Source organism: Anarhichas minor, unplaced genomic scaffold (assembly GCF_050575085.1).
Source record: "Anarhichas minor isolate MPS153535 unplaced genomic scaffold, ASM5057508v1 ptg000043l, whole genome shotgun sequence".
Classification (NCBI taxonomy): domain Eukaryota; kingdom Metazoa; phylum Chordata; class Actinopteri; order Perciformes; family Anarhichadidae; genus Anarhichas; species Anarhichas minor.
In genome coordinates, this window is record NW_027466489.1 from 215840 (window position 1) to 243158 (window position 27319).

Consider the following 27319-nt stretch of genomic DNA (forward strand, 5'->3'; position numbering starts at 1 on the left):
TCTGAATGTAAAAGCAAGTTCTATATCAATGGTTTTTTTGAGTTTACTGATAGAAAAGCACACTATTTACAAGACTGTATAAAGCAATATATGGCAAAGTAATGTGTTTGTAATAATAAAGCGCCATGTTTAAAACACAGTGTGTGTGTGTGTGTGTGCAGCACCTTCAGTAAAATAATGGATAACAAAGATCTAGAAACACAAAAGGGTAAAATAGTGACTCGATGCAGTAACTTCTGCTGTACGACTCACTTACAGAGTGTCTGTTTTTAGCCCTCCCTGAAGCAAAGTGTTGGTAATGAGGATTGCAACAAGTAGTTTTACTCGTTAGTACTTCTCCCATCTGCTTCTTTCCACCTGGACACTTCCAGAAGAAACAGTAAGAGACAGAAATTGAAGGATCTGGGCCCGGGGTGGAAAACTTTCAGAGATCTAAAGACACGCTTGTGGTGTGCCCCTCATTAGAGGACCTATCTTTGATCTCTGAAGCATAATGGCCAATTATTTTTTTCACCTACAGTTTCCTGACTGAGATTTACAAGCATCCATATGAACTGGTAGTGTTTTATTAAACAGCATATGCACAAAACTACTTGCAACATAATTCCTTGATGTTGGTGCCAACACCCTGTATTTAAATCTTCAGAGAGGAGGAATATTGATAAGATAATTGTCTGTGATGTTTCTGCAATAGAAACAAGTCAGAAATTGTAATTACATTAATAGGTCCATCTGTCAGGTACTTTGTATTTAAACACATTATAAAAACTAATGTTTATGTTAAGGAATAGTTGGCGTTGCATGTGAAAACTTTGAGCAGCGGCTGCAAAAATATCATAAAACAGTACGGAACACTGGCTTAGAAAGTGTTGTCATGGTTTGAACATAACAGAGGATAGGTCGACACTTTGGGATGTACGCTCAGAGGATTGATACCGCTCTCATGTTTGTGCAAATATAAAGCTACAGCCAGCAGCCATAGAGATTGGAAATGGGTCGGAAACAGGTAGCCTGGCTCTGAATGTAGTAGAATACACCTCCCAGCACTTCTACAGCTTATTGATTAACACTTTGCATCTTGTTTAATCTGTAAGAAAACTGAAGAAAAGCTGTGGTTGCCAACAAGACTCCAGGATATCACCGCACCCAGCAAAGAAATAGGACAGCACACAACCTCGGTAAAAGCACAACGTGTCATTTTTAGACTTGAGTTTTAATCAATCGAGATACAACATGTTAATTAGTGATCTTAAGAGGTGTTGGGTTTAATGTATTTACCTTTGGACAACAGCGTAGGTTTTTCAGAGTTTCCAGTCTAATCTAGCGGTAGTCATATAATAAATGGACAGACATGTGCGTGGTATAATTGATATCTTTCTCTAACCCTCACCAAGAAAACAAATAAGTGAATTTCCCATAATGTCCAACTCTTGTACAGCTTGTAAACATCAACCTCTGCCTCAAAAGCAGACACTGCATAGTCCACACTATCAAAGCTGCAGATATTTGATCGGACATTCACCACGCAGAGTAAAAATATATACCACTATGTGTTTCAGGACGTGGCACTCTAATAATATTTAGATCATTTTGACAGTGTTTTAAAAGCCATCGTAAAATGAGAAGTGTTCCAGAAACCACCAGTGCTGCACATTTCAGTACTTTTCATATCACATCCCCCACAGAAACACAGACAGTCTGTTGTCAGAACACAGCTGGTGGCTGACAAACTGTCCCCAAAGTGGCCGCCATGTCTGCATAATAAATCATGACATAAAGAGACGGAGACAAACAACGCAAGCTGGGTAATATGATGTACAGGCTCAACAGGGAAGGCCAAAACTGAGCATTGTGTGCTAAATTAATCGAAGAAATGAGCCTGATTTTATACTTCTGACTAATGATGTAGTGAGATTATGAAGCAGAAAACGTTTTGCTACATTTGGATTTACTAAATGATCGATTACTGCATCATAAAACCTCTTTGAACACTGAACTTGTTACCCAACATTGAACTTTAAAGATGCTGCTGTAATTAAACATAATAAAATCTCGATAGGTACATTTGCACATTGACATCTCTAAAGTGCAGTGACTGTAACATTTCAATTTTAAATCCAAAGTATGACATCATGTTCACGTTTGTTTGCCAACCCGGCCAGCTTGTAATTATACCAACACAAAGAGAGAGGAACATTTCGTGTTGCTGCTCTGCTGCTTTATGAGACAGTTTGCATTTGCTCTGACGTTTCAATTTGTCATTTGAAGAGGAGCATGCATCTGAAAAAAATATCGTAGATCTTAAAATGAGCAAATGGGATGCTCATGCTGTTGTAATTAAAATGAACACAAAAGTGCAATTACTTAAAATAAAATGTATAGTCATTAGGTTCCGAGAACGGTGTAAATTAACATCTGCTTTTATCAGCAATAAAGCATGTATCTTTTGCTACAGAGTTAACACTGTCCAACATTTAACGGCCGTTATGAACAATAAATAGATCAGTTCGTCTGGTTTATCACTTGAAGGGACGATGGATGACAATCCAACGTCTACGCTGATGGAAGTTCGTGCTCCATTTCTTTTGAAAGCCGTGAAAAAACCTCCTCTGAGCGAGTTCCTCTGGGGTTACCCGTCCACAGATTTTCAACGTGGTATTGGCAAAATCTCACAGGTTAGATTTGGGTCCACTATTGACTGGAATAGCCCTGAGCTCAGTCCGCATGCACAAGTACTCTCCGATTACAGCCATCAACGCCATACAGGCTACATTGACGAGCCACCAGGACAGGGCAGATGGAATATGAGCATTATAGATCCAGCAGCCAATCATATGGAAGAAGTGCACAGTGACTGTGAAGTCCAGACACTGTTTCCCCCGACGGATGAAGAACCACAGACCGAGGGCGCTGCAGGAAAAATGACACAGACAAGTTACGATAGAAGCCATGCTTATTTATGCTTCAGTTTTGTGTGAATGCAAAAAAAGAAATGATCCATTTTATTTGTATGTAAATAAATATATGTTTCAGTAGTTTAGTCCCACTAGTGTAAAATCCTTTAATTGTGCAGTTGTGAATAAATCTGTTATGCTATTGTATCAAGAGATGACTGTACAACAGCATTTTAGCAAGAAGTGTTACAGCTCTCATCTCTTTGGATGTACAGAGAAAAAAAAAATAAGATCTGACTCACCAGGTAAGAGAGTTCAAGATGAATGCCATCATTGAGAGCCTGCCCTGCATTGTAGCAAAACCAAGGATCTTCCAAAGCAGAACAAAGAATTAAATACCATTTCCAGAGTCTAGAAATGTGCCACAAATATACGTCACGCAGCTGCTGGCAGAGATCCTATAACTTACTTCATAGCTGAAGATCTGGTCCAGTGACCGACTAGTTTGCACCAGACCGTCCACTCCAGCTAACCAAAGGCCCAAGAAGCTGTAGTAGATGCACTGCATCAACACAATCTGACTCACAATGAGGACCGGGTCCCAGATGTAGCTGCGGAAGTGACTGGCCATCGCAGACTGATGTTACACGTACCAGTGTATTAACAGCTGGCCCCAACTGTTACCAGCTGGGCCATCTAGTTTGACCTGAGTGTGAGCTCAGAATCTGAAACACAAAAAGTAAAACTTAATGAAATGTATTAACATATATCATGTCAGCCAGCTACACTGCTGTAAAGTACCGTATGAACAGTTGTGTCCTTATTTTAACAGATGGAATAAGAAGTATAGGCTTAAATCCAAAAGAGCACTATTTTGGGTGTTGCATGAGGTAGAAGTGTTTGTAAAGTGAAGTGCTGGACCTCACAATGAGCTCTACTGTTAAAAAAGGCAGTCAAATGAAATATCCTCTATGAGCTTATAAATATCAAGTGGTATTTAGTTCTTGGGGTAATCGGTGTGTGCATACCATGTGAATAGTTCAAGCAGTACAAACAGTCCTCAACTACCGTACAAAATCAACTACGAACGTTACTTTGTCAACAGGCCAGGAATGTATTCAATGCAATAGTGTCCCTTTTTCATCTTTTATATCAAATTTAAACTTCGAATACACGGATAATCTGTAATTAATCAATCACAGAATATGAGGTAATGCAAAACTCCGCCTCTGTATGAGAGCATCTGCCCATGGTCAACTAGCATATCTATAAATAACTCTAACAGCAAATATATACAGTATATATATAGCACCTAGCTAGCTGTTAGCTGTCCACCACCACTAACACAACGTTTAGCAATGCTAACGTTGACATTCATGGAACGAATCACAGCCTGTTAGCTCAGTTCAGAACTCAAACACCTCCAGTGACATTCATTTAAAGCTAACATAAAAGCCAAGGCATTTAATTGTGGATGTAAACAACACCAACACTGTAGTAAATTGTGTTTCTTGTCTAACGGTAAAGATAACCAACAAGTTACCCCATGTTAACATGCGTGTTTTCTTTATTAGCGGCGTGTCAACAACAAAACCTCTGGACAGCTGATACAGACCTGAGCACCGAGTCACAGAGGTTTCAGGCTCGCCGTACTAACGATAACTTCTTCGGTTACTTTACTGTTTTCAAAACTTTACTGTCAAGGCCTAACTAGTCATCGCTTGTACCTGGTTAACAACACGGAAGTCCCGGCGGTGGATCCGGGAATAAAACTATACGCTATCAGTTTATTTTCAAAGTAAAACACCGTAGATGTATTACTGAGATGATTTGTACTGGTTTTCCCGCGAAATATGTTTTCTGCTAACAACCGATGGAGGAAATCTAATAATTATTATATGATAGTTACATGTGTGCTTTCTATTACGTACTCGATGTTTTTTTTATCCTTTTACGCTAGCGCAACGTTTATTTTGAAATCATCATCGTTTTACTTTCCGTTGGATGTAACGTTACGTTAAAGTCGCCTTTATAAAATATCTTATATGCAGTATATGTATAAAATACAATTTTGTAATATGCAAATAAATAAATGAAATATAAGTAAAATAATAATACACATGTAGGTTATGAAGATGTATTTATTTATTGATCATGCTGTCAGTAACGTTATGTAATATAATTACAGAATAAAACAGTATAACAATTTCTAACAAGCACGTTTAAAGGTATTCTTTAATAACGTTTTGTCACTTTGAACTTATTTTGAATGCAAGACTTAATTGTAACAGAATATATTTATATTGCATTATTGATACTTTTACCACAGTAAAGATTGCTTTGACACAGTCGCCGGTGGCTCAAAGCTGAATATAATGTGTGAAGTATAAACTGAAAAGATCCACATGTTTTAGGGCTAGCCAGTCATGAAGCAGCATCTGTTTTGTAACACGATACAGGCCGTTATGCAGGACAATGGTCAACAGACGTCGACATGCCTTTGCAGCTGAGTACACAGCAGTGGCGGCTGGTCAATAGCGGGGGCTCGGGCGCCGCCCCACCTTGAGCCACAACAAATAAAATACAAGAAATAATAAAAATAATAAACTATACAAATTGTCAATATTTGTGTTTTTGAAATATGGGATCACCAAGTAATATGTGTAAAATATGATATCTGCGGTAAATATATGCTTTTCCTGCACGTCCTCTCCCGCCTGACTGCACGTCCTCTCCGCGTGTGCACATCTCAGCTGGCTGGGGCGCCTGCAAAACTGCCCCAAAGGGGCGGGTCTATGAAGCAGTTTAGCCAATGATGCTTTAATGCTGATTAAAGATACAAATGAGTGACATACAATTTAGCCAATCAGCGTTCTCAAGTAGATTCAACTTGGGGCAGAATCGATATATATTATTATATTATACTGAATTGTCTGTGAGGGTGACAAAAATAAGATGTCCTGACGTGTTTGTCAAAGTGTTATTTATTGCCTTTTTCATGTTGGAATAAAGGTTAAATATTTAACTGCAAAGTAGTAATGCGTGTTTGATACCTTAATTTTTTTGCATTAAATCATACTGGGATGTTTGCTGAAATTGATTGGATGTGGCACAGCCCTACCTAGAACATGTTCCACCAGCCGCCACTGGTATACAGTTAACCCTTGGAGTCATCAGGGTTAATATTTAACTCTTCATCCTATGTCAATACTATAGACAAGACCCGGAAGGGTGTCATGTGTTGTGTGACTCGTACCTACTCATTTTTAGAGTGAAGACAGAAACGCGATAATGTTCAGAGTTCGTGTGAGTGTGACAACAGTGCGACAACTAATAGAAACTAAAATTATACCATGCATCGGTGTAGGCCTACACAGGAACCTGGCATGTTTGCTTCGGTCTATGGGTAAGAATATTGTTCTTTATTGTGGTTTTAAAAGTCATTGGAGAACTTGGATGAGAAATGAGTAGTAAAATCTACTTTGACTTGGAGTAAATGTGCTACGATGATACTGTATGAAGGTCTGACTGTGATTTATATGACCATCTGAGACCATTTATTCAGTGTAAACATTTTCAAACCATTTTCTAGAAATCACAAGTTTTAAGACTAGGGGCGTGTCTGTAAGGAGGCCTCTTTCTGCACCATTTCTCTTCATGATTGTTTATAAATCAGCAGCTCAAAAACCTTTTAAGGTGTGCAAATGTCCTTTATTAAAATGTGTGCAAATGTCCTTTTTTATTTCAAGATATTGCATTTTCTTTAACATTCTTGCTATTCTCTCATGAATTACTGCACTTGAGTCAGTCAAAACAACATAGCATACATGTCTCCTCATTGGCTTTAGTTAGGTGTATTTTGAAGAAAATTACAGTAGAAGGGGACTGATCATATATCGGGTTAGTGATTTGATTCCAAGGTCCTCCTGTCCACATTCCAAAGTCACCTTAAACTGTACAATAATCTCGATGTATGTGGAGAAATGCTAAAGCGCTGTGGACAAAATCGTCCCCCACATGCATAAATGTTAAAAAAAAACAAATTTATTGGAGCTTTATCAACCCTCTGATACTTGACACACATTCAAATACTTTACCAATAAACCATTTGGAAAATCGCCAATTATTTTTTATTGTTTGTTTTCATAATACTTCAAAGCTCACAAGTATATTTTTCTTCTACCTCTAGGTGGAGTTCGGTGGAAGAGCAGCTTGAGACCAGCCCCCCTGTTAACAGCCACTCCTGTTCGTGCCCTCATCGATGAACAGATCAGCATCAAAGGACGTTTCCTGCCACCTCAGTGTCCCGTCACAGTGTGTGCTCAAATGCACAGTGATGATGGTGACCTGTGGGAGGCATTCGCCCATTATAACACAAATGCAGATGGCACTGTCAACTGTGAGTCACAGTACAGTATATTCCCTGTTGTGTGTATGTCATGCTTTTCTAATTATGTAATAACTACAAATGTAATGTATTTACTTGATACAATATGTGAAAGAAAACACAATAGTCGAATTAGAGATGTCAAGAAAGGGTTCAAATAAATGTTGGAAAACAGCAGATTTATACTTTTATTATGACCCCGCCATTTTTGTAGTTTTTTGCAGGTAGTAAACAAAATGTATTCAGTTTCTCAAAACTAAAAGGAGATTTTAGCCACTTAAAGAACAAAAGGGCAATTAAGCGGAATAAAGTTTTAACTCAATCAGCTGTAAAAATTGGTTGACGAAAGTAACAAGTTAACATTGAATCTGTGTATCGTGGATGCAACTTTTAGAAATCAGGTTATTTGAGCCATTTAGACTTCTATGCAGGCCGTTGGTGATCTTCTTTACTTTCTGTTTCTCTGTCTCCTCAAAAGTGACCAGGGACCATTCAGTCGGGGGTTCATATTTGGGCTGTGAGCCGATGGGACTGTTCTGGGGACTGCAGCCAGCTCCTGGTTCAAGAGAAGGTTTGAGGTAGGTGATGAAAACAAGCTCACTGACAGCTGAAGAAAAAAAAAAACGTTTGTGGCATCAAACCCAACTTAGTGTTGTCTTTTACAATTGTAGAAAAGCCCAACAACCTTCCACTAATAATAACAATCTAACTCAAACAATTAGTTGGTTCATATAAACAGACATGGCTTTCATTCATTCTACATTTGAACCTTTCAGCAGTGAAATACTGACCGCTTCCCACAAGTGTAACTCCCTCCAGCATCCTCCCATCTTAGAATTTAGGTTTGAAATGTGATATCAAAGCAATATCAACTCAAATCAATTTAATTATGTCTTGTTTAAATCTGTGTGATGTTCACACAGAATTTTTCTTAAAGGAGAAGGGCCACACAGACAAACTCAAATGTTTGTATTTCTGGCAATAAATGCTAAATGCTAAATTGATGAGCGTTTCCTGAGTGAAATGTGCTTTTTGTTTCAGGCTGAGGAAAAAAAACGTAGAGACTCCATACGTAATGCTCATGTCCTTACTGGAGGGCCACGTGTCACCCAGTGAGAGACAGAGCACCGAGCTGGCTGCAATAACTACTGAGCGCCGGTACATGGCACCAGGTGTACGGAGAACAGAGATCCGCCAAGATGGAGTTGTGGGGACATTGTTTTTACCACCTGGTGAGCACAAGATTTGATGAATTCACTCACAAATTTCTTTTTAAGACTGCCATGACTGAACAGCACCTACTTTACTGATTTCCTGCAGGCCCAGGCCCGTTTCCAGCTATGTTGGATCTGTGGGGAATGGGTGGAGGACTGGTAGAGTACCGCTCCGCCCTTTTTGCATCCAGGGGCTATGCTAGCTTTTCTCTTACCTACTTAGGGCACAAAGATTTGCCTGGCCCTCAAACCTGTATCAATGTTGGTGATTCATATTTCAAAGTAAGATAAGATGCTTAATTTCCTGCTTTATGCATCATATATGTCTCACTTTAAAATAGCTCCCATTTACTTTGTTTATTTTGTCATTCCTTTGAAATATCCTATTTGTTTGTTTGGACAGTCAGCATACCACATACTTCAAGAACATCGTCAGGTCTGTGCCGACAGAATTGGGATCATAGGTACCTCCTTTGGAGTCTACCTGAGTCTTAGACTTGCCACTCAGGCTGGTGTCAAAGTATGTCAGATAGTCCTTTCTCCGTCATCCATTTTGATCCACACAGTTTCTGGTGACTTGACATTGCCTTTAAACAGTTAACGTTTTCTCTTCCAGCCATCCTGTTTGATTTCTATCAATGGACCAGTAGGAAGTACCGTCAAGCTCTATGATGCAGATGGCAGGAGTGAAAGCTCTGAAAGGTAATTAAAGATGCAATTTGTCGGATAATATTGGCAAGACATCACTGGGATTGTTGCAGGAGTCTATGGATCTGATCAGGGCTAGGATCAGGTGTGATACTTACGTCTATAGACAAAACTACTGGTTTTGGTATTATAGATAAAATAGGGAATTGTTCATTTAATTGTCTAATCGATTAAGATCGAGTAAAATAGCTTCAGAGGCAGAAATGGTGTATCGCAGAGGTTGTTTTTAACAATTTCCCCAATGACTGATTATTGATATTTTCTCTGGTAACTTGTTCTTTTAGTGACCAGAAACATATGGTGTATGATGATCAAGGCCATGTGAGTTTCAAACACATATCCTTGCCTGCAAACATTATCCTTGAGACCAAAGTGAAGGTGAAGACTTAACACTCCTGAATCTACCACAACACTATACACAATGCATATTGATATTTTGTATAAATAAGAGAAACTCTGCTCCGGAATGACATGTTGTGTTTTTACAGATAGAGCACATCGCCTGTCCATTAATGTACATACTGGGTGAAGATGACCAGAGTGCTTCAAGTATGGAGAATGCAAACCTGGTAGACTGTCTGTCTTATTTTACTGTTGTTGTTTTTTAAGTATTTCAAATGAATGACGTTGAAAAGCATTTATTATGTCACAAACAGTCAGTGCAAACCATACTTGATGATGTTTTGTTATATGTGGTATTTGTGAAGACAAACACTTGAGCAGTCTTGATCTCACACGCAACTACATTTTAAATGTATTAGCTGTGAGATTCACTTTAATACTGTCGTTTATAGGCTCACCATAAGGTTATTGGTTGTATCGCTGAGCCCTTTTTTTTGTCACCAGATCGAGGAGACCCTGAGGGATGCTGGTAAATCCCAGCTGTTCACCCTTTTGTCGTACCCCGGTGCCGGTCACCTGATTGAACCGCCTTACACACCAAATTCCAGACTGTCCCTGTGGAGCTTCAAACCAAAAAAACGTGAGCCTTATCCCAGAGCTGCATTTTTCCTTCAGCCAAATCCTATTTTATACTAGTTGTCATTACACTTTTAATGTTAGTTTTTAAAATAGAAAATGTAACTATTAAGTATTAATAATCGTAATGCTGTGTTGTTTCTCCTGCAGTGTTCACTCTGTGGGGGGGTCACCCGGCTCCCCACGCTGCTGCACAGGAAGATTCCTGGAAGAAGATCCTGGATTTTATGGGAAGTCATCTGAGACGGTGAATCTTTGATACATCTTGAGATAGAAAATACTGCCTTCTGACGAGTCATTACTGATGTATTGTCTGGTTTCAGGTGCGGCGATACCGAGTGCCATTCTAGTAAATGTATAGTTCTTCGTGTGTCATCATTTAATTAATGCAACAAACTTTTATACCAAATATGTAACAGAGAGTCGTCTTCCAGTGTAGTCAAAATCGTCTCAGACACCTTAAAGAAATTCAGACACTTTTTCTGTGATCCTCAGATGTTTAATGAGTAGACATGCAAATCAGTTACTACGCTTGTTTTGGGACGAAAAGCTCTTGGCATGCTGAGGTAACCATGGCGACGAGGTTGATGAACTCTTTGAAGTCGATCTCCAGGTCTCCGTTCTGATCGAGGTCCGCGAAGAGCTCGTCCAGAGTGTCATTATCATGGATTTTCTGTTCAGCAGGAAAATTGAATGACAGTGAATCATCTGCTGGCTATTTTATTTATTTAATAAAACTCTGTACACTGTGACACCTTGAGGTTGAAATGCTCATTACACACCAGATAAAGAAATGATGCTCTGGCAACATTCACAACGGTAACATGTGTGCATATTATGTTAGCTTTAAGCTCAGGCTTATAATAATACATCATAACTTATTAGTTGATTTATAATTTGTACTGTAATCTTCTGAATAACTATCAAATAAATGTACTCCAGTAAAAAGTACAATATTTGCCTCCAAAATGAAGTGGAGTAGAGGTAGAAATATACAAGTACAAGTACCCTTTAAAATTGTATTTGGATAGCGCTTAAATAAATGGACTAGCTACATTCCAATACAAGCCAACATAATGTATATCTAATTTAAAACAACACACATTTTAACTGTTGCACACTCAAAGTAGACATAAAAAGGACACACGCTTGTTAAGAGTCTGTTATCTTTAAGTTATACTGCAAAGTGCTGAAAACATGCCATTTTTTTACACTTTTACTTCCATAACTCACCAGGATGAAATTACTCATCTCATTGTTGATAAGGTCTTTAAGATCTACTTTCTTCAGATGGCACTTGTGACTGGAGTATTTGTGGAAAATGTTGATTATAGTGATCATGCCATTCTCCAGGTCTGACATATTCTTCTTTGAGGCCTGCGAGAAACAATTTAAATCACAATACAGAAGCACATGTTCTACTCTCACATGAGGATGTCGTGATCAAACATTAAATACGTTGTAACACAATGCATCCACTTGACTTATCATACTATGTTTTTATCATCTTGAAATATTTTAAATGTAAAAAGATTAAATCATTAACTTCACCATTAAGTTTCTTACCTCCATTTGAAGAAACGCGTCTGTCTTGTAAGGATCCTGCTGTAAGTGGGACTGATGGCTTATCCAGCAGTGTGTCGAAAGCCTCGCCCAGTTTACTGTGGACACTAAACTGTATTGATCAACCACACGAAGGTTTCTCATCTGCTGTGCTCTACGTAATGGACGACTAATGGACATCAGTGGTCAGTGATGTAAGTTTCTTCAATTAGCCATGTGTGTGTGTGTGTGTAGTAAAGTATATGAACTGCTTAATGGGAGCATTTTCCTGTTTTCAATTTTGCATCTGCCACTTGTGGTCTGTTAAATGCTACTGTTGTTTTGAGTCTTGAGTCTTCCCGATAATGTCCAGCAAAAACTACCTTCACCACACATCAAAACTTCTTTGGGCACAAATAAGGTTCATTAATACATGACACTTATGTTGCAATAATAATCAGAAATAAGCTTATGTTTGTAGATCACCCTTTGTAACTCAAAGTTCCTTTACTGATGTTACACATGCACACCCAAATTGAGTTACAAATATATATTTCCCCCAATTGTGGGTGTTAATAACCTCAAAACATTCTATACATCAGAGTGCATACAAAACAAGTAAATTGATATTATTTAGGCTTCTCGGAGAACATACTGTATAATCTTTGTAATATTCCTCCAAAAGAGCTGTGTGCTCTTAAATTATGATTAATTATTATAACTGCCCAAATATACACTGCACATGCACAGAATATGTTTGATTCCCCCTTTCTTCTGTCTTATAATCGTTAGATAAGATTACTGGGGCTTTATTAGTAAACATAATTATTACATTTGTAGTGTATGGTTAGGAAATTCATGAAATTGGTTTCCCGACAATAAGTCACCACCCTTCTAATTTCTGGAAAATTTGGCAATCTGCTATTACACACATGAGAAGAGACACGGCAACTTCTCACAATATGAAGCAGAGGCAAGAATAATATATCCATGGATGAAAAGAAAATTGGAGCTCTCAGAGGGCAAGTGGATGAAAGGCACTGTCCAAAGATGTAATATTAAGTTACGTTTTTAACTCATTTTCTGGTCAGCAATATTCCAGCTTTTAATTCAATTAAATGTAATCACTTTGTTCAGCTCCCGACCCATTTCCATCTCACTACTGTATGCTGACTCCTGAGTCACAGCATTTAGTAGCAGTTTATGACTGAATACAATGAATGTACGGATGCAATCTAGATTAAAGAGGCAACCCACTACATATTTTAGCATTGTTTGCCCTCATGCCTACGTTTTAATGCTAAAATCAGTGCCAGAAAAAACAGAAAAATGAAACTCCTGCCTAAGATGACAGATGGAGTACATGTCAATATTACTTTTAATTGTAAGTATATTTGCTAAAAACAAACAAACTTCCCCACTAAGGTAACCAGAAATCACCCTACACTTTCCAACCTCGGAGGGTTGAATTTCACATTCGCATTTGAACGCAGCGCGGCAGCACTTCCTGTTGTCCGCACCTTGTTTTGAAGAGCTCACCACGCTCCATCCGGTCGCGCGCCTGTCTCCACCTTAGATGTGTGATGTCTCCGCCCTTCCGTCGAGAGGAAACTCGCAGTGACGTAAAGGAACCAGAGCGGGCAGACGTCAGCGGTAATTAGGCGTTTTAATTACCACTGTTTTACTGAAACTCTACGTCCTCTCACTCACAATCATCCGCGTTTTAGTGAAGTTAGAGCGGACGGGAAACACACAGCTACCGAGAGCGACGGACGAGAGGAGACTAAGCGGTGTGTAACCTGTGTTTTGGTAATGTTTCAATCATTTTAAAGGGCTTTTTTTTTGCTGCATTATCTAACATCATAAATGCTAAACCCTAACAAACCTGTTCACTGGAATGTCAAAACCAGTAAAGGTAAAACAGTTAACTGTTAGCTGACTGGAGTAAAGTCCAAACAAGTCCAAACAACCATATTTACATTATATAGTTTTAATGGAGGCCTTTTTTCCCCATCCTCGGTTAACGTATAGCTACTGTAATATTCCTCTGACATTACTAATAGCTCTCAGCAGTGTGTAGGTGGCACGAAGAAGTCCCGTTATGGTGTTTTTATCCCAGTATTTTACTGTAAGGTGATACAGTTTTGCTTTGTAGTTAATAAGATGTTTACCCATGAATAATTATTTGTGTTTTTGGAGAGGATTTTAAGCTGCGTATCTGTATTTGCAGCAGAGATAATGTGATGGTTCACATGCACTTTCCTCCCCCACACACTCACTTTTCTTTTTTCAGAAATGCCCTTTTTTCATTTTGAGGCTATAATTAGCTCGGTATGTGGTGTGACCTGCCTCATCTCCGTTTCCTCCTTCAAACACACACAGTTTCCATCTCCAGGTTGACTAAACCCTCTCTCCTCTCCTCTCCATTCAGCCATGGCTGATCTGCTGAGGCTGCTGCTCCGGGTGGCTGAGAAAGCGGCTAACGTTGCTCGGCTCTGCAGGCAGGAGGCTCCTCTGTTTCAGCTCCTCGTCCAAGAGAAGACCGGAGACGACAAGAACAAGAAGTTCGTCCAGGACTTCAAGACGCTCGCTGACGTGGTGATCCAGGAGATGATCCGGCATGACGTTGGCGCTCAGGTAGGGAGAAGTCAAGTGTGGACCCGTCTGAATCCACTGGAGCTGGATCGTAATCGTGCGCTTGTCTTTTCTTTGGTCAGTTCCCTGAGATGGCTGCCTTCATTCACGGAGAGGAGTCCAACAAATTTGAAAATGGGCTCGGTAATGACTCGATATTGTTCTTAACACACCACATGTTCATGTTCTGTTGTTGACTTTAGCTTGTCCCAATCTAATCTGTCCGAACGGTTTAGGTTATTGAAGGTGTACACTGAGTCCATATCATGAAGTGTTTGATGTCCTACATGTCAGTTGGTCTTTGGTCTTTCATTGGACACACATTTAATTGAGGATTTGGACCATGAAAGTTCTGTATCAACAAAGAAAGGTCCCGTATTATTACCTACTCTTCTTAAGTGCACAGTCTAAAACATTTTCCTTCTTGAATTAGATGACATTAGGGCTGTAAACGACTACTTGTTTGCTCTGTAAAGAGTTAGGAAACAGTGAAAAACACACTAATTACTAATATCACATAAGAAAAATAAAATAAGCCATTCCTTACATTTGAGAAGTTGATTTCCCGAACAGTTGATTTCCCGTTGTTTAGCAGAGTATTTTCCAGGGCTTTTGTATTTTGGTGAGATTTGCCTTCATGCCATCTCTTCTTTTCTGCTTGAGCTTTACGATGAGCTGAGGAAGTACTTGAAGCAGACAATTTAGTGATTGAAACCTTATATCTTCAGGAATAACATCAAACATCAGGATCATCATCATCAAACTGATCATTATTATCAGACAGCCATTGTTTCACGTTACACACACTGGTTATTTAAATCTTTGTTTAATATTCTTGCCTTTCACAGTCCTCTTCAGGAAGTGGCAAATCAATCAACATGTCTAGAAAATATTTCAAACTCTGCATAAGAGTCTCAATTAGTTTTTCCACTTATTTGCTTTAGTTAACATTGCTTTTCAATATATATTTCCAAACCCTGAATGCTCAGTCATCATCTGAAACTCTAATAATCTGGTGATTGTTGTGGGCTGCAGGAATATAGAAGTTTGTATCTGTTCAAATACGATGTAAGATTGAGAAGTGCTGTATAATATCATCACTCAAGTTTTATACGAGTAGACTAAATACTAGAAGCGCTTGACTTAGTAATCTGCACTTGAACCTCACATCAAAATAATCAGAAATATGAAGACATTAATGTGTCACTCAAAGTATTTGAGCTCCATTGCGCTGTGTAAATATTTAAAGTGCTTTTAATACTTAATAATAAGTAGTTAAATGAAGCCCCACTGACTCTGTGTCACCAGGAGAGAGTGTGACGGTCACCGTGTGCGGTACAGAGGAGGACACCGCGGCGCTGCTGGCCACGGTGCTGGACGGTGACCACACGGCGGCGTCTCTGCTGGCTCGAGCCATCCACCAAGATCCAGCGAGCATCGACGCCGACACAGACGGTCTGACGGTGCCACTCGGCCCGTCTGAGCTCGGCATCTGGATCGACCCCATAGGTGAGAGGCTCGCCGTTCTCCTGTCCGGTGAATGAATCCAGAAAACACACGGCTGAGAGTTGACGCTTGTCTCTCGTTTTTCCCATTTAAGATGCCACCAGCCAGTACATCGAGGGCAGGGAGGAGGTGCTGGAGGAGGGCCACCTGTCTCCTTCAGGGCTGCACTGTGCTCTGGTCCTCATCGGGGTTTATCTCCGGAGCACAGGCGAGCCCGTCATGGGCGTCATCAACCAGCCATTCAACTACAAAGACCCAGCAGGTGGACGGTAAGTTTAGAAATACAAATCTTCAATGTGTCGTCTTCTAGTTAGTGATGGTGTCGTAGTAGACGTCATTATATTGAGAGATGTTTTCAACCTTTTGTCATCCTCATTCACAAACATGAGGGGGCAGAATATGAGAAACACCTGTCAATATAGTGCAGTCCAGTTAGTATAACCTCGATACTAAAGCGTGTAATGTATTTAACACCTCTATGACAGTGTGTACAAAAACATATTATATGCATCATAAAAATTAACTTTAAGGCAGAATAGTTGTATTGAAAAGTGGCTACTGAGATATTTTCAAGATGTTTTCTTTCTCTGGCAAATAGTCTGCAGCTGAATATGTATTAATACTCCTATCATATTTATTAAAACAAACCGTCGGGCTTATCACAATTAAACTTGTGAGCGCCAGTTTGAGTCGAACCAGATACTCCGACTACATGTGGGATCAGTCAAACGACTGTGGAGTGTTTAAATGATGATATGTAACCAATATGTTATGAAATTAATTGCATGGCCAGCCTTTAACCTTAAAGCAACTATAATTTATATATATTTTTTTAATAAAAACTACGTACAAATGAGAAAAAAAAAAAGGATTTGCTCGCAGTGATGAGCTCACAGAGAATTATCACCTGAATCTGCCGCTCATCGTTTATCTGTACGCTCCGTAGCTCTATTGTTTTGGTTCTCACAGCGTTATTACAGCTGCAGCCGGCCACCAAATGACAGACAGGCGAGCATTTAGAAAAGTCAAGTAAAATATTCTCAACCTACACTAACTATGTGCGTTGACAGCTGGAGGGGGAAGCATTTCTGGGGCGTGTCCTGTGGCAGCGTCAACGTGTGCTCAGTGTCCCGGCCAAAAGGTGGACCAGGAGCGGGTCTGTCTGCGGTGCTGAGCTCCAGTGAGAAGCCGGTGGTGAAGGAAGCCCTGACCTCTCTGTGCGGCCCCGACAAGCTGATGTACGCCTCCGGAGCCGGATACAAGATCCTGTGCGTCATCCAGGGCCTGGCTGACGTTTACGTCCTCTCGGAGGGGAGCACCTTCAAGTGGGACTCCTGCGCTCCTCACGCTCTGCTCCGAGCCCTCGGAGGGGGGGTGGTGGACCTGACTAAGTGTCTACAGTCCAGCTCTCAAGCGCAGGAGCCCCAGATGGAACTGACCTATCATCAGCCCAACACTGATCGTAAAGGAGCAGAGCGCTGGGCCAACCGTGGCGGCCTGGTGGCTTATCGGGACGTTTCTCAGCTCCACAGCGTCATCGGACTTCTGAAGGACAAGCTGTAGTTAAGAGAGCAGTGGATGTAATCGGCACACGCTGAAGCAGTTATTGCTGCATATATATATATATATATATATATATATATGATCATATTCATTCTTTAATAGTAGGGAAGGAAGGCTGGGGTACTGGCTGAAATATTTTAAATATAAATAAGTCTTATTTTTAACCAGATATATTACAAGAGGAACATCCGGTCTGGGCCGAATAATGATTTCAAATACTGTCTTTTTAATTTCTGGTGAGAAAGATGTGTTCAGAGAGCAAAGTTAAGAACAAGGAATGTATTTTTTGAAAGGGAAGAACAGGTGATGCTTATCAGTTAAATATAAAGACAGCTGTTTAATTGTCAATATACGAAGAGAGCCAGGAAAAGAAAAATGCTGTTTATGTTCCCAGTATTGTTACCAGCTGATAAGAATTCAAACTATCAGTGCGTCAGGGAGCAGAGGTCAAAGTGTGGAGAGGGACAGAAAACGTTCTACATCAGAATGTTTCTCAGTCAAGTTCACGTCTACGAGCTGCTTTGATCCAATATGTTGGCATTATTTGTGACTTTTGTTTAGCTCAGACCTGATAAGCATTTATTAAACATGGCTTTGTGACAGTGTGTCTACAGAGAGCTCACTGCTGGACAGCTGAGGAACGCTTCACTGCCCGAAAAAAAGACTTCAAGACGGTTCATGACTGATCTGAAGGATTTAAAGGAGTTCAGGTTGCAGTTATGAAAAGTGATATTACTATTTTTCCACCTTATCTAACCTGTAAGAGGTTATAACAAGTCAAGTGAGTGACTCAGTAATCTGCACCTCTGTGGAACAACTCCTTTTAAGGAGCCCTCTCTCCATGGCCAGAGCACCAGTTAATGAGGTCAGAGGATGGAAAAGCCTCATGAGGTGTGACAGTGACAGTGTGGGTTTACAGTCAAATGTAATGTTGAAGGATGGGACCTATGCAGGCTAACAAGCTCTGAAAGAACATGTTTGTAATGAACTGTCATCCTTTTGTCAATGTGTATGTTTAAATGGTATAGCTTTGATATGCATTGGTAAATAAGTATAAGCCTTCTGAGCATAAAACAGAACAACGATGTGCATATAGGAAATCCTCTTTATTTTGAAAACCAGAGTAAGCGGGGGGGAAAGAAACCCAACAGTGATATTTTTAAACTGTTTGCCAGCCAGGGAACTCGCCTCACAATTCCCTACAAGAAAAACAAAAACCCCTGATGATTGTCAGATATTTTTTGCAAGATTTCTGCATATTCTGTTAAAAACTTGGAAAGAAAAAGAAGTGTTGGCTCCTTCATTGACCTCGACCTGCTACCTTTAACATACATCAGTGTACATTCTCAAGTCAAGGTGTGGAAAACAAACGCACTCTGCCCGTCGTGGTCTCAGCTGTGAATCCAGTTTCCCAGAAAGGGGCCGAGTTAGATATTTGACGATTTATGATCCAATAACTGTTTTCTTCTAGAGAGGCGGACCAGAAACTCAGATATTCAAATGAGTATTTAAGATGGAACGACATGGTTACAAATTACCCAAAATTGTGAATTAAGTAATTATCAAAGTAATTTTCTTTCTGGTTAACACTCCGTAACAATCCGACTTTAACCCTGGTCAATTCAAAAATGAACTTTTTATTTTAATTGACAGCAACTCGATCCAGTCTGGGAAACTGGTCAAATGCACACATGAAAGGAAAAAGAAAGTAAACATGTCAAACGTTATGTGCCGCTTCAATGAGCTCAAACACTTGCAACAAAGATTTAGCTTTTCAAACTACCAGAAAAAAAAACCTAATGATGCATTACGATGCCATAATTGTGAGAGCTGGGCTTCTCCAGAGTGCAACTCAAATGTTTTTCTAAAATGTGTCACTCATTTAACATTCAGATTCTACCAAAGAAATATCTTAATTTTGCAAATGAGCCGTTAGCTTAGCGAGCGACACCCACGCAGCTGCAGCTGGAGTCTGGATGACTGTTCAAAATCCCTCTATTAATACAGGGGCGGTGTGCAAATCAACCCAACGAAAACACATTGTACATGGTACTTTTCATGATCAACTGTCGATATAAAAAAATAGCTTTTATCAAATGCCTTATCACACACAATAGCCATGTCACTACTCTCACAATCTTCACATATCAGGTGTAAACAATAACCGCTCCGTGTTCTTAGCTTAACCTCGGATGAAAATTTAATTATTTCTATGCAAGAACCATATCAAGAAACAAAACCCAAAATACAACCAATTATTTGTCTGACCCCTTCATGCCGTCACATACAGGAATGCACGGAAACCAGTCGTTTAGCTTCAGATTAGATTTTCTGTGAACTTGACATTTTGAAAGCTGAACCACATCCTGGTGGATTAACGCCTCACTGCTCAACCTGAAGAATGAGATTATTCATTTAAGTATTTGTAAGCTGTCGGACCAAAACAAGAAGATAAAGTAAATAACCCAGAAACATGTCTGAGCTGATGACGTGTCATCTGATGTAGAAGTCGTGGCTGAAGATGCTTCGCCGCAACATCACCGCTGGCATCAAACGACACAGCTGATGAAAATAACATTAAATTTAGACGACTGGAATGTATATTTTTCAGTAGCAGCCTGAACAACTGCTCAAATAAACTATATGAAATTAACATAACGCATATATTGCAAACTGCATGATGTTTGTAACTGTCATCTTATTCAAGGCTCACTGTGAAAGTCAGTAATGAACAAATTAAAGTAATACTGATGGGGGGGGGGGGGGAAGATATTTGACAGCATTGGTCAGGCTTGCTTTAGTATTTGATGTTTCCATTGTTTGGCTACACTGTGAATCAACAGGTGGTTAGAGTAGATCAATTAGATGTGGTATATGAATCCCTGGCACAGAGAAACATCAACACTTCAAAATGTCACGGTGTCACTTTCAAAGTTGAGACCTCCTCAGCTGGTGTTCAGTAAAACAGAAACACAAGTGAACTCATTCCTGCTTTTACATTTGAACCGGTAATTATAAAGTCAATCTGGAGCTGAAACAATGAACAGCGTGTTAGAATCAGTGGAGCCCAAAACATGAAACACTTCATCACTGTCAGTGGCTCTTGAAGAGAGAGGTTTATAAATGTAGGACGTGATTCTCTGGTAATCACCACAATCAGCAAGAATTTTATTAAAGGTAACTAATTCTGCACAAATGGCCAAATCTTCATATAGTAATGACTTTGAACGGATTGGTTAAATATTCTGTGATAGCTCGAGAGCACACGTTTATTACTCTAGAGAGATTCAGGTGAAACTTCACTCTGCATCGTGTCAGTTAAAGAGACAATATGCTTGATCATAGTAATACAAAGAACTAGGAAAAATAGCACAAATGCTAGTGCTGGATCCCTAAAGGAGGTTGACTTTCATTTAAGTGTGTACACTGAAATCCTGCTGTCTGTGGACACACTACCAGAGACTCAGTCCTTACCCTCTGATTTTACTGTAAACTCTCTAAAACACTATTTTCTGCACTTTTCTTTAAATTGAGTTCAGATGTGTTGAGTTTAACTGGTTTCCACTCATTCTTGAACTATGGCGGGCGAGGTGAAGCTGCTCAGATCGATAACTTCATCGTGCTGATTAAAGCGATCCATAACTCTCTCCTCGGGTGTCACTCTGTCTGGAGCCAACGTCGTAATCTAACCTTGTACAAAAAAAAACAACAAAAGTGAGTAAACCGAAGTATTATAATGCAGGTGAATAAATCATGCATTGCAGGATTTGGCAGGAATTTATGAAAAGGAAAACGTTTCATTACAGCATCCCGATAAAGAATTCAATGCCAAGGCTGCTGTCGTCTTAAAGACCAAAAAAAATAAAAATAGAGGTGACATGAGAGGTAAAGCACCTCCACCTCCACAACCCTCCTTCAATACTTATTCAGTCAACAGGCTCCTCTTCATGATCCAGTCTCTCTCTCTCTCTCGCTCTCTCGCTCCGCTGGCTGATCTGACCACAGCCTTACAAATTATCTCCAGTTCAGATCTTGGCATGCCGACAGGCAGGCGAGAGACAAACATGGCCATCAATTATTGTGTCTCTGTGTTGCCATGTTGATACACTGAGGGGGTCGACAGACTTCACCTCTGGAAGGGTTTGCGGACCTTCTTCCTCCGTCTGGGGGGTTTACCGCCTTCGGCCCACGTCTCGCTGGACTCCGGCCGTTGAGCCCCCGGATTGAAGAAACCTGTCTGGGGAGGGGGAGGGGAGAAGGGGGGCACTCCGGCTCCGGCTCCGGCTCCGGCTCCAGCCCCGGGTCCGGGTCCGGGTGGGTGATGAGGGGGCGGACCTGAGGGGAAGAAGCCCCCGTTGGCAGCCATGTCGTTAGGAGGTCCTCCCTTGAAGATGCGGTTGAAGAAGTCTTGCAAATCTGCCGGGTTGGTCGGACTTGTGGCGTGCTCTGAGGGCGTCCTGAGAGGGAAAGTTGTCAAAAAAGAAATGGAAGACTCACTTTCTACGTACATACATTTACCTCCTTTTTGAAGAAAACACATTTTACAAAAGAGGAGACTGGTCAGATATCATATACTGCAACACTTTTCATAGCGCCATGTGTCTAAAATGAGGACTCTTCAGTCTACCGCTGGTATTTGCTTCATATTGTCAAAAACAAAAACTACGGCAGATGTTCCAGATATGTAAAATTCCCCAAAACTATCTGCCAAATTAGCTTATGAGGCAAAACATCGGCCTGAACGAGGAAGAGAAGGACAGAATAGTAAATGCTTTAGCACCATGGAGCTACGACGTACACTTGCTTCACTAGCAGGGACGTACCTGTGTCGTGTGGAGTTGCTGTTGTTTTTTGAACCAAAAGAGATGTGATAGGGCACTCGGTGCGTGTCAGGAGAAATGCCTATTCGCTGGCAACCTGCCCACTCTGAAACATGACATCGTCACAACAGGTCACATGACTGACAGGAAGAAGTGCATCGAGGAAATACTCTGAAACCGCCCTTTGAAGCTCTTCTTTACAGGGATACTTCACCCACAAAATGATCATTTTTATACCAATTACTCACCCCGTGTTACCTGGAATTCTCAAGTGTTTTTAAACTCTCACACAACTCATGCAGTATAATCCAAGTCTTATTTATCTAGTTGTGTGCTCACCTGTATTTACATTAAAACATTACTACACTTTTCACCCAGACTCGCACGGACAAATAGAGCACCTGTACAAGAGTGAGACTGTTTGTGACGAAGTGTTTTAAATAGGAAGATTTTTGCAAAGATGCGTGTGTTTTGGAAGTAGCAAGTATACAACTGCATGAATGAGTCTTGGATTATACTGCACGAGTTGTGTGAGTTTGTAAACGGATGTTTAGTGTAGTTTAGTTTTGCTGTTTTTAAGCGTGGCCCCCATTTACTTCAATTCATCAAGACTAAATAAAGTTTTCTTTAAGAATTCAAGGCAACAGAAGGTGATTTTGTGGGTTAAGTATTACTTTAACCTGCAAATACACAGACTGAATGGGGTGGTTGCTGATAATATATATGAGCTCATGCAAACGACTGTATTACAGTTTAGTTACTGAAGAGGGGAGCAGATAAACCTTCATGCTCACCTGTAATATCGTACACCTTGCCATCCATACAGGCAAAGTATGTGATACGGAGGCCCAACATGCTGGACTCGGCCCACAGGTCCCCCTCCTCAGCACTGTGGCAACGGTTGCACTCGGCACAGAACCGGGCCTCTGCAGGTTCGCGGTCCATCTCGAACCGCCTGCAAAGACGCGGGTAACGAAGGAAACACGACGTGATTTAGTTGCGTCTATTCCAGAATGTTTAAATCCAGTCTGAGGAAATACTTGACACTGATTCAGTTGATGAGCAACATACTTGTGTTTGCCTTCACACTTGGTACACATCATGGTGTTCATGGCTTCCTTCAGGTCATCCTGCAGTTTAGTGAGGAACTCATTCATGGACTTTGAGAGCTCGGTGGCTGCCATACGCTTCCTGTGAGGGAACGAAACAGACTGGTTACTGGCCGGAAGAGTCAAACTCACTCGAAGTCACTTAACGGCAACTAAACCAAATACATTCAGAAGAAAACACTGTACATCTTAAAACAATAAATAGTTCTAGTGAATCTCTATTTACTATCGCTACTTTACACATGTTGAAATTGTAGGAAACTTGAATTTGGTACAAATGAGTTCACTGTGGAGCTAGTTCACTCTACAGTGGTTAACAAAAAGATGAGAAAAATATGAAGTTAGAATATTTATGTTACCAAATGCAGAAAAAACAAATTATTATGTATCAATGTAACTGGAAAAACAGATTTGAAAAGGTACTACTGCTACTAAATAAATGTTTGTGAGGACATTTGTTTTTAGTTTTCTTTTTCTTTTGAATTTATATGTCCTGCCTTTTCTGCGTACTCACAACTCATACTCTCGCCGTGTCTCTGGGTTACTGACGATATCCCAGGCAGCCCTCAGTACTTTAAACGCCTCTCCAGCTCGTGGGTGTTTATTCTTGTCTGGATGGACCTGAAGAAGAAAGAACAGGAGGTAAAGACTGTATGAGTAAAGGAGAAAAAGACCTCCGATACATTCATCAGTCATTAATTCAGGCATCCAATAGAGGCACTTCACACGCACCTGGACAGCCAGCTGTCTGTAGGCCTTCTTCAGTTCAGCCTCAGTGGCGTTCACCTCCACACCGAGCACTGTAAAGGGGTCGAGCTCATCCTCTGGTACCTCAGCCAAGGCCAACAGTCTCTCCAGCTCCTGGCCTGGCTGGCTTCTCCCTGCTCTGCCGGGTGAGTCGGGGCCGGACAGTGGAACACGGCCACGCCTCCTGAACCTGCTTCGGACTCTCTCCAGCAGGGACACCACCCTCATCCAAAACCGTGACTCCTGAAAAGCTGTCCAGTAGCGGTTTGCCCTCTCTCCACCCAGACGAACCAACGCACTTTTTGCCCACAGGAAGCCGAGAATAACCAAAGCGCAGAAAAGTCTCAAACAAGATAAGGCAGCTGTTTTTACCCACTTTACTGACCGAACAATTTTATCTGCCATGTCTGTTGCTTTGCATTTAGTCCATTTCAGAATGCGACTAGCGTCCGCCTTCATTCCTCCTACATCCGTGATCTTTACAAGGAGCTGCCGCCCAAAGTTGTACAGTTTCACTCCTCCAGTCTCCACACCGACTCCACAGTTGTGAGTTAATGTGACAATAATCTCAATCATCATGTGGACGCAGGAGATGCACCAGAAGCTCAGAGACTCTGAGAGCATCTCCTTGAACGCTAAGACGAGCTGGTTGCCTGTCCGCCTGCGGCCTCGGTTCTGCTGATTGTGGTGGTGGTTGCGTCTGCGGGTCTGCTTGTGCCGACCACCACTCGGCATTACATTGCCTTTTTGAATGGAGGAGAACGCACTTTGAGCGCCCTGGTCTGAAACTGATCCACCGATCCTCAATTTGCATCTCCGTCCAGGCCCCACGTTCCTCCAATCAGACTCCCCGTTCATGTGCTGCTCCTTCGCAGCTTCATCCTCTTCTTGATTTATAACATGCGGGTTCTCGTGATCTGTGGTGTCGTCATGCTCAAACCCATCTGAAGCCTCCTCAGTATCCTCTTTGGCCTCTGTAGATCCACAACACTCTGCTTCACCAATTTCAGAGTCTTGTTGAGTGGCTGGATTTGGGGTCTCCTGAGATTTGAGATAGGCTTCTTTATCCTCCTGCTCACATTCGTCATCAGTCCGTTTGGCCTCCCACTGATTAAACTCAGCCACTGGGGTGGAATCGCCATCAGGGATCTCCTCGTCAGCATCTGTAACACCGTCCATCTCCTTCTCAGCCGCTTCTCTCTCCATGTTCCTTACAGCTGTTTGATTGAAGCGCTGTGAAATCGGAGGCTCATGGAAGAAGATCTAGATCCATAATCTGTGGCAAAACTTTCCCCAGGCTCTCTTAAAAAGGTGAGACTGGGGGCTCCTGAGTGTCAACCTCAGGTCCACCATATCAGCAGCCGCATCCAGGTGTCAAAAGGTTTTCACACACCTCACATCATGCATCAGGTCGTTATCTGAAAAGCAACACGTAGAATTCAGTTTACACCCACGTAGTGAATAAGCAGAATTAAATGAGGGATATGCTTCTATCAGTCGTCATTCCTATTACAATACAAGTGTTTACACCTTCCACAAACTGAAATGAAGGGGTGGCCGCTAAGATGATGTAAATGTGTCAATCATCAGAGGCTTTGCTGCATTGTTATGTCCATGGTAGCTATTCCTTTAACATTGTTGATACTGGACATCCAATCTGATGAAACACTTTTTTTTCAATTGAATATTCAAGAAACAATACTGTATTACAGTGCATATGAATCTAGCAATATTAAATCACGTTACCACAGTAAAAGATGAAGCGGTTACTCGATCAACTGATTGGTTGAGAACAGATTCATAATTCAGATTTACTTATCAAACATTCACCAGTTCCAGCCTCTCAAATGTGAGGATTTGCTGCTTTTCTCCTCTTTAGTTAATTGTAAACTGAATATCTTTGGACTTGTACTGTTGGTCAAACAAGACAAGAACTGTGACAGGTATTTTCACTATATATATATATTATGTAATAGACAAACAGTTGATAAACAATTGACAAATCGAGCATGTAAATAATAGTTCGTAGTTTTACCTTACACCTGCTGCTACCAGTACTATGATGACTTGAAGTTAAATGTTTTGCCACCCCAGAGTTCCCTGTACCTGCACTGTTTTGGAGAAGCTTTTCCAGAGTAAATATTAAACTAAGAACGAATGAGACGTGTAATTTATTAATGATTAACTTAATAAACATGTGATGTAGCTACATGACCTTATCCGTCCAGTCGTTGTAGAGGTAACGTAAACTAAGACCCTAAAACTTGCTTTACCACGAGCACGTGTGACAGTGCAACAGCGATTACGTTCACTCTACTAACGTTATGTTGTTAAACGTTATGTTGTTTAACGTTAGTTGTTTGCTAATTCAGTTAGCCGAAGAGAAACACGGTTTTAAAAAACTAGCATGAATAAACGTCTGACATTTTAGAACCGATGAAAAGCGATAAACAGACATTACAAAGCGGTCAATCCCGTCTGGTGAACTGGCTAACCGACTGAAGTGATATTAATTTAACTCTGATAGCATTACCAGTTATTTTCCAGGCGGTTAGTGTTAGCAGACAGCCAGAGTTAGCATGGAGCAGCCAGCGTGATGACGGATAGGGGCTAAAATTAGCTTCCATCTGGCTGAATAACCTGACAACATCTCGACTAACTAAGGTCTCAAACGAGAACTAAACGACAGCACAGCTGCAAACTGTTAACGTGTTTAGCTAGCAGACAGCAAAGCGAGTAGTTAACTGTTAGCTAATAACAGTAGCGAGCTGGGCTCGCTAATATCCCCTTCCTGTGGGGTTTCACGAGCTAAGACAGTTTTGTTTTGGTCACCGGACGAGCCCATCAAGAAGGCACATTACTTGCATTTTGCATTCAAACAAACTAAATGTTGTATATACCTCTCAGATAATTGTGTAACCTTGTTTGTGAACAGACAGCCAAGTGCCCGTGTTGTTTTTTTTAGCCACTTCTTCTTCTCCTGCTCCTTTTCCTACTTTCTTCCAGTTTCTTCTTCCTCCTCCTCCCCTCTGCTTCTTCTTCGTGGCTTTTGGACTGTCGGCAAACAACTCAGAAAACCTCTACTGCCACCTATTGATTTGTTGGTAATGCTGATAATAAAGACTCAACCTTGACATTTAAAAACATAGATTTTCTTTTTTGACACATCTAGTAGTGTACTATCTTATTTCACTCGACCCATTCTGTAAAATAATAT

General features: G+C 40.8%; 5 protein-coding genes across 8 annotated transcripts; 2 read left to right on the top strand and 3 right to left on the bottom strand.

The window, feature by feature from the left end:
- Positions 1-1179: 1179 nt before the first annotated feature.
- Positions 1180-4653, bottom strand: sys1 (SYS1 golgi trafficking protein). Of its 2 annotated transcripts, none has more exons than XM_076110639.1 (4): positions 4622-4653; positions 3364-3619; positions 3197-3264; positions 1180-2910 (listed from the first exon to the last, which is right to left on the bottom strand). In XM_076110639.1, exons 2-4 carry the CDS (start codon positions 3523-3525, stop codon positions 2670-2672), a joined length of 471 nt encoding a protein of 156 aa, XP_075966754.1. In that variant the 5' UTR covers positions 3526-3619; positions 4622-4653; the 3' UTR covers positions 1180-2669. The 2 variants fall into 2 exon arrangements, with proteins under 2 accessions (XP_075966754.1, XP_075966753.1); XM_076110638.1 differs by having other exon boundaries at positions 4510-4648.
- A 1532-nt stretch (positions 4654-6185) lies between these two features.
- Positions 6186-10432, top strand: LOC142970658 (peroxisomal succinyl-coenzyme A thioesterase-like). Its single transcript, XM_076111027.1, has 11 exons — positions 6186-6300; positions 7084-7293; positions 7760-7859; positions 8323-8513; positions 8602-8777; positions 8899-9015; positions 9112-9197; positions 9488-9581; positions 9692-9772; positions 10050-10185; positions 10332-10432. Exons 1-11 carry the CDS (start codon positions 6186-6188, stop codon positions 10430-10432), a joined length of 1407 nt encoding a protein of 468 aa, XP_075967142.1.
- A 275-nt stretch (positions 10433-10707) lies between these two features.
- On the bottom strand, positions 10708-11888 carry LOC142970721 (protein S100-B-like). The gene is made up of 3 exons (XM_076111140.1): positions 11748-11888; positions 11415-11558; positions 10708-10854 (listed from the first exon to the last, which is right to left on the bottom strand). Exons 1-3 carry the CDS (start codon positions 11886-11888, stop codon positions 10708-10710), a joined length of 432 nt encoding a protein of 143 aa, XP_075967255.1.
- A 1422-nt stretch (positions 11889-13310) lies between these two features.
- inpp1 (inositol polyphosphate-1-phosphatase) lies at positions 13311-18714 on the top strand. Of its 2 annotated transcripts, none has more exons than XM_076110477.1 (6): positions 13311-13532; positions 14155-14360; positions 14441-14501; positions 15666-15866; positions 15958-16132; positions 16934-18714. In XM_076110477.1, exons 2-6 carry the CDS (start codon positions 14157-14159, stop codon positions 17424-17426), a joined length of 1134 nt encoding a protein of 377 aa, XP_075966592.1. In that variant the 5' UTR covers positions 13311-13532; positions 14155-14156; the 3' UTR covers positions 17427-18714. The 2 variants fall into 2 exon arrangements, with proteins under 2 accessions (XP_075966592.1, XP_075966591.1); XM_076110476.1 differs by having other exon boundaries at positions 13312-13513.
- dnajc14 (DnaJ (Hsp40) homolog, subfamily C, member 14) lies at positions 18514-27149 on the bottom strand. Of its 2 annotated transcripts, none has more exons than XM_076110474.1 (7): positions 27003-27149; positions 24088-25520; positions 23870-23976; positions 23318-23437; positions 23041-23201; positions 22250-22352; positions 18514-21883 (listed from the first exon to the last, which is right to left on the bottom strand). In XM_076110474.1, the coding sequence occupies exons 2-7, from the start codon at positions 25306-25308 to the stop codon at positions 21553-21555; spliced, it is 2043 nt and encodes a 680-aa protein (XP_075966589.1). In that variant the 5' UTR covers positions 25309-25520; positions 27003-27149; the 3' UTR covers positions 18514-21552. The 2 variants fall into 2 exon arrangements, with proteins under 2 accessions (XP_075966589.1, XP_075966590.1); XM_076110475.1 differs by lacking the exon at positions 27003-27149 and adding an exon at positions 26138-26983.
- Between the last annotated feature and the right edge of the window lie 170 nt (positions 27150-27319).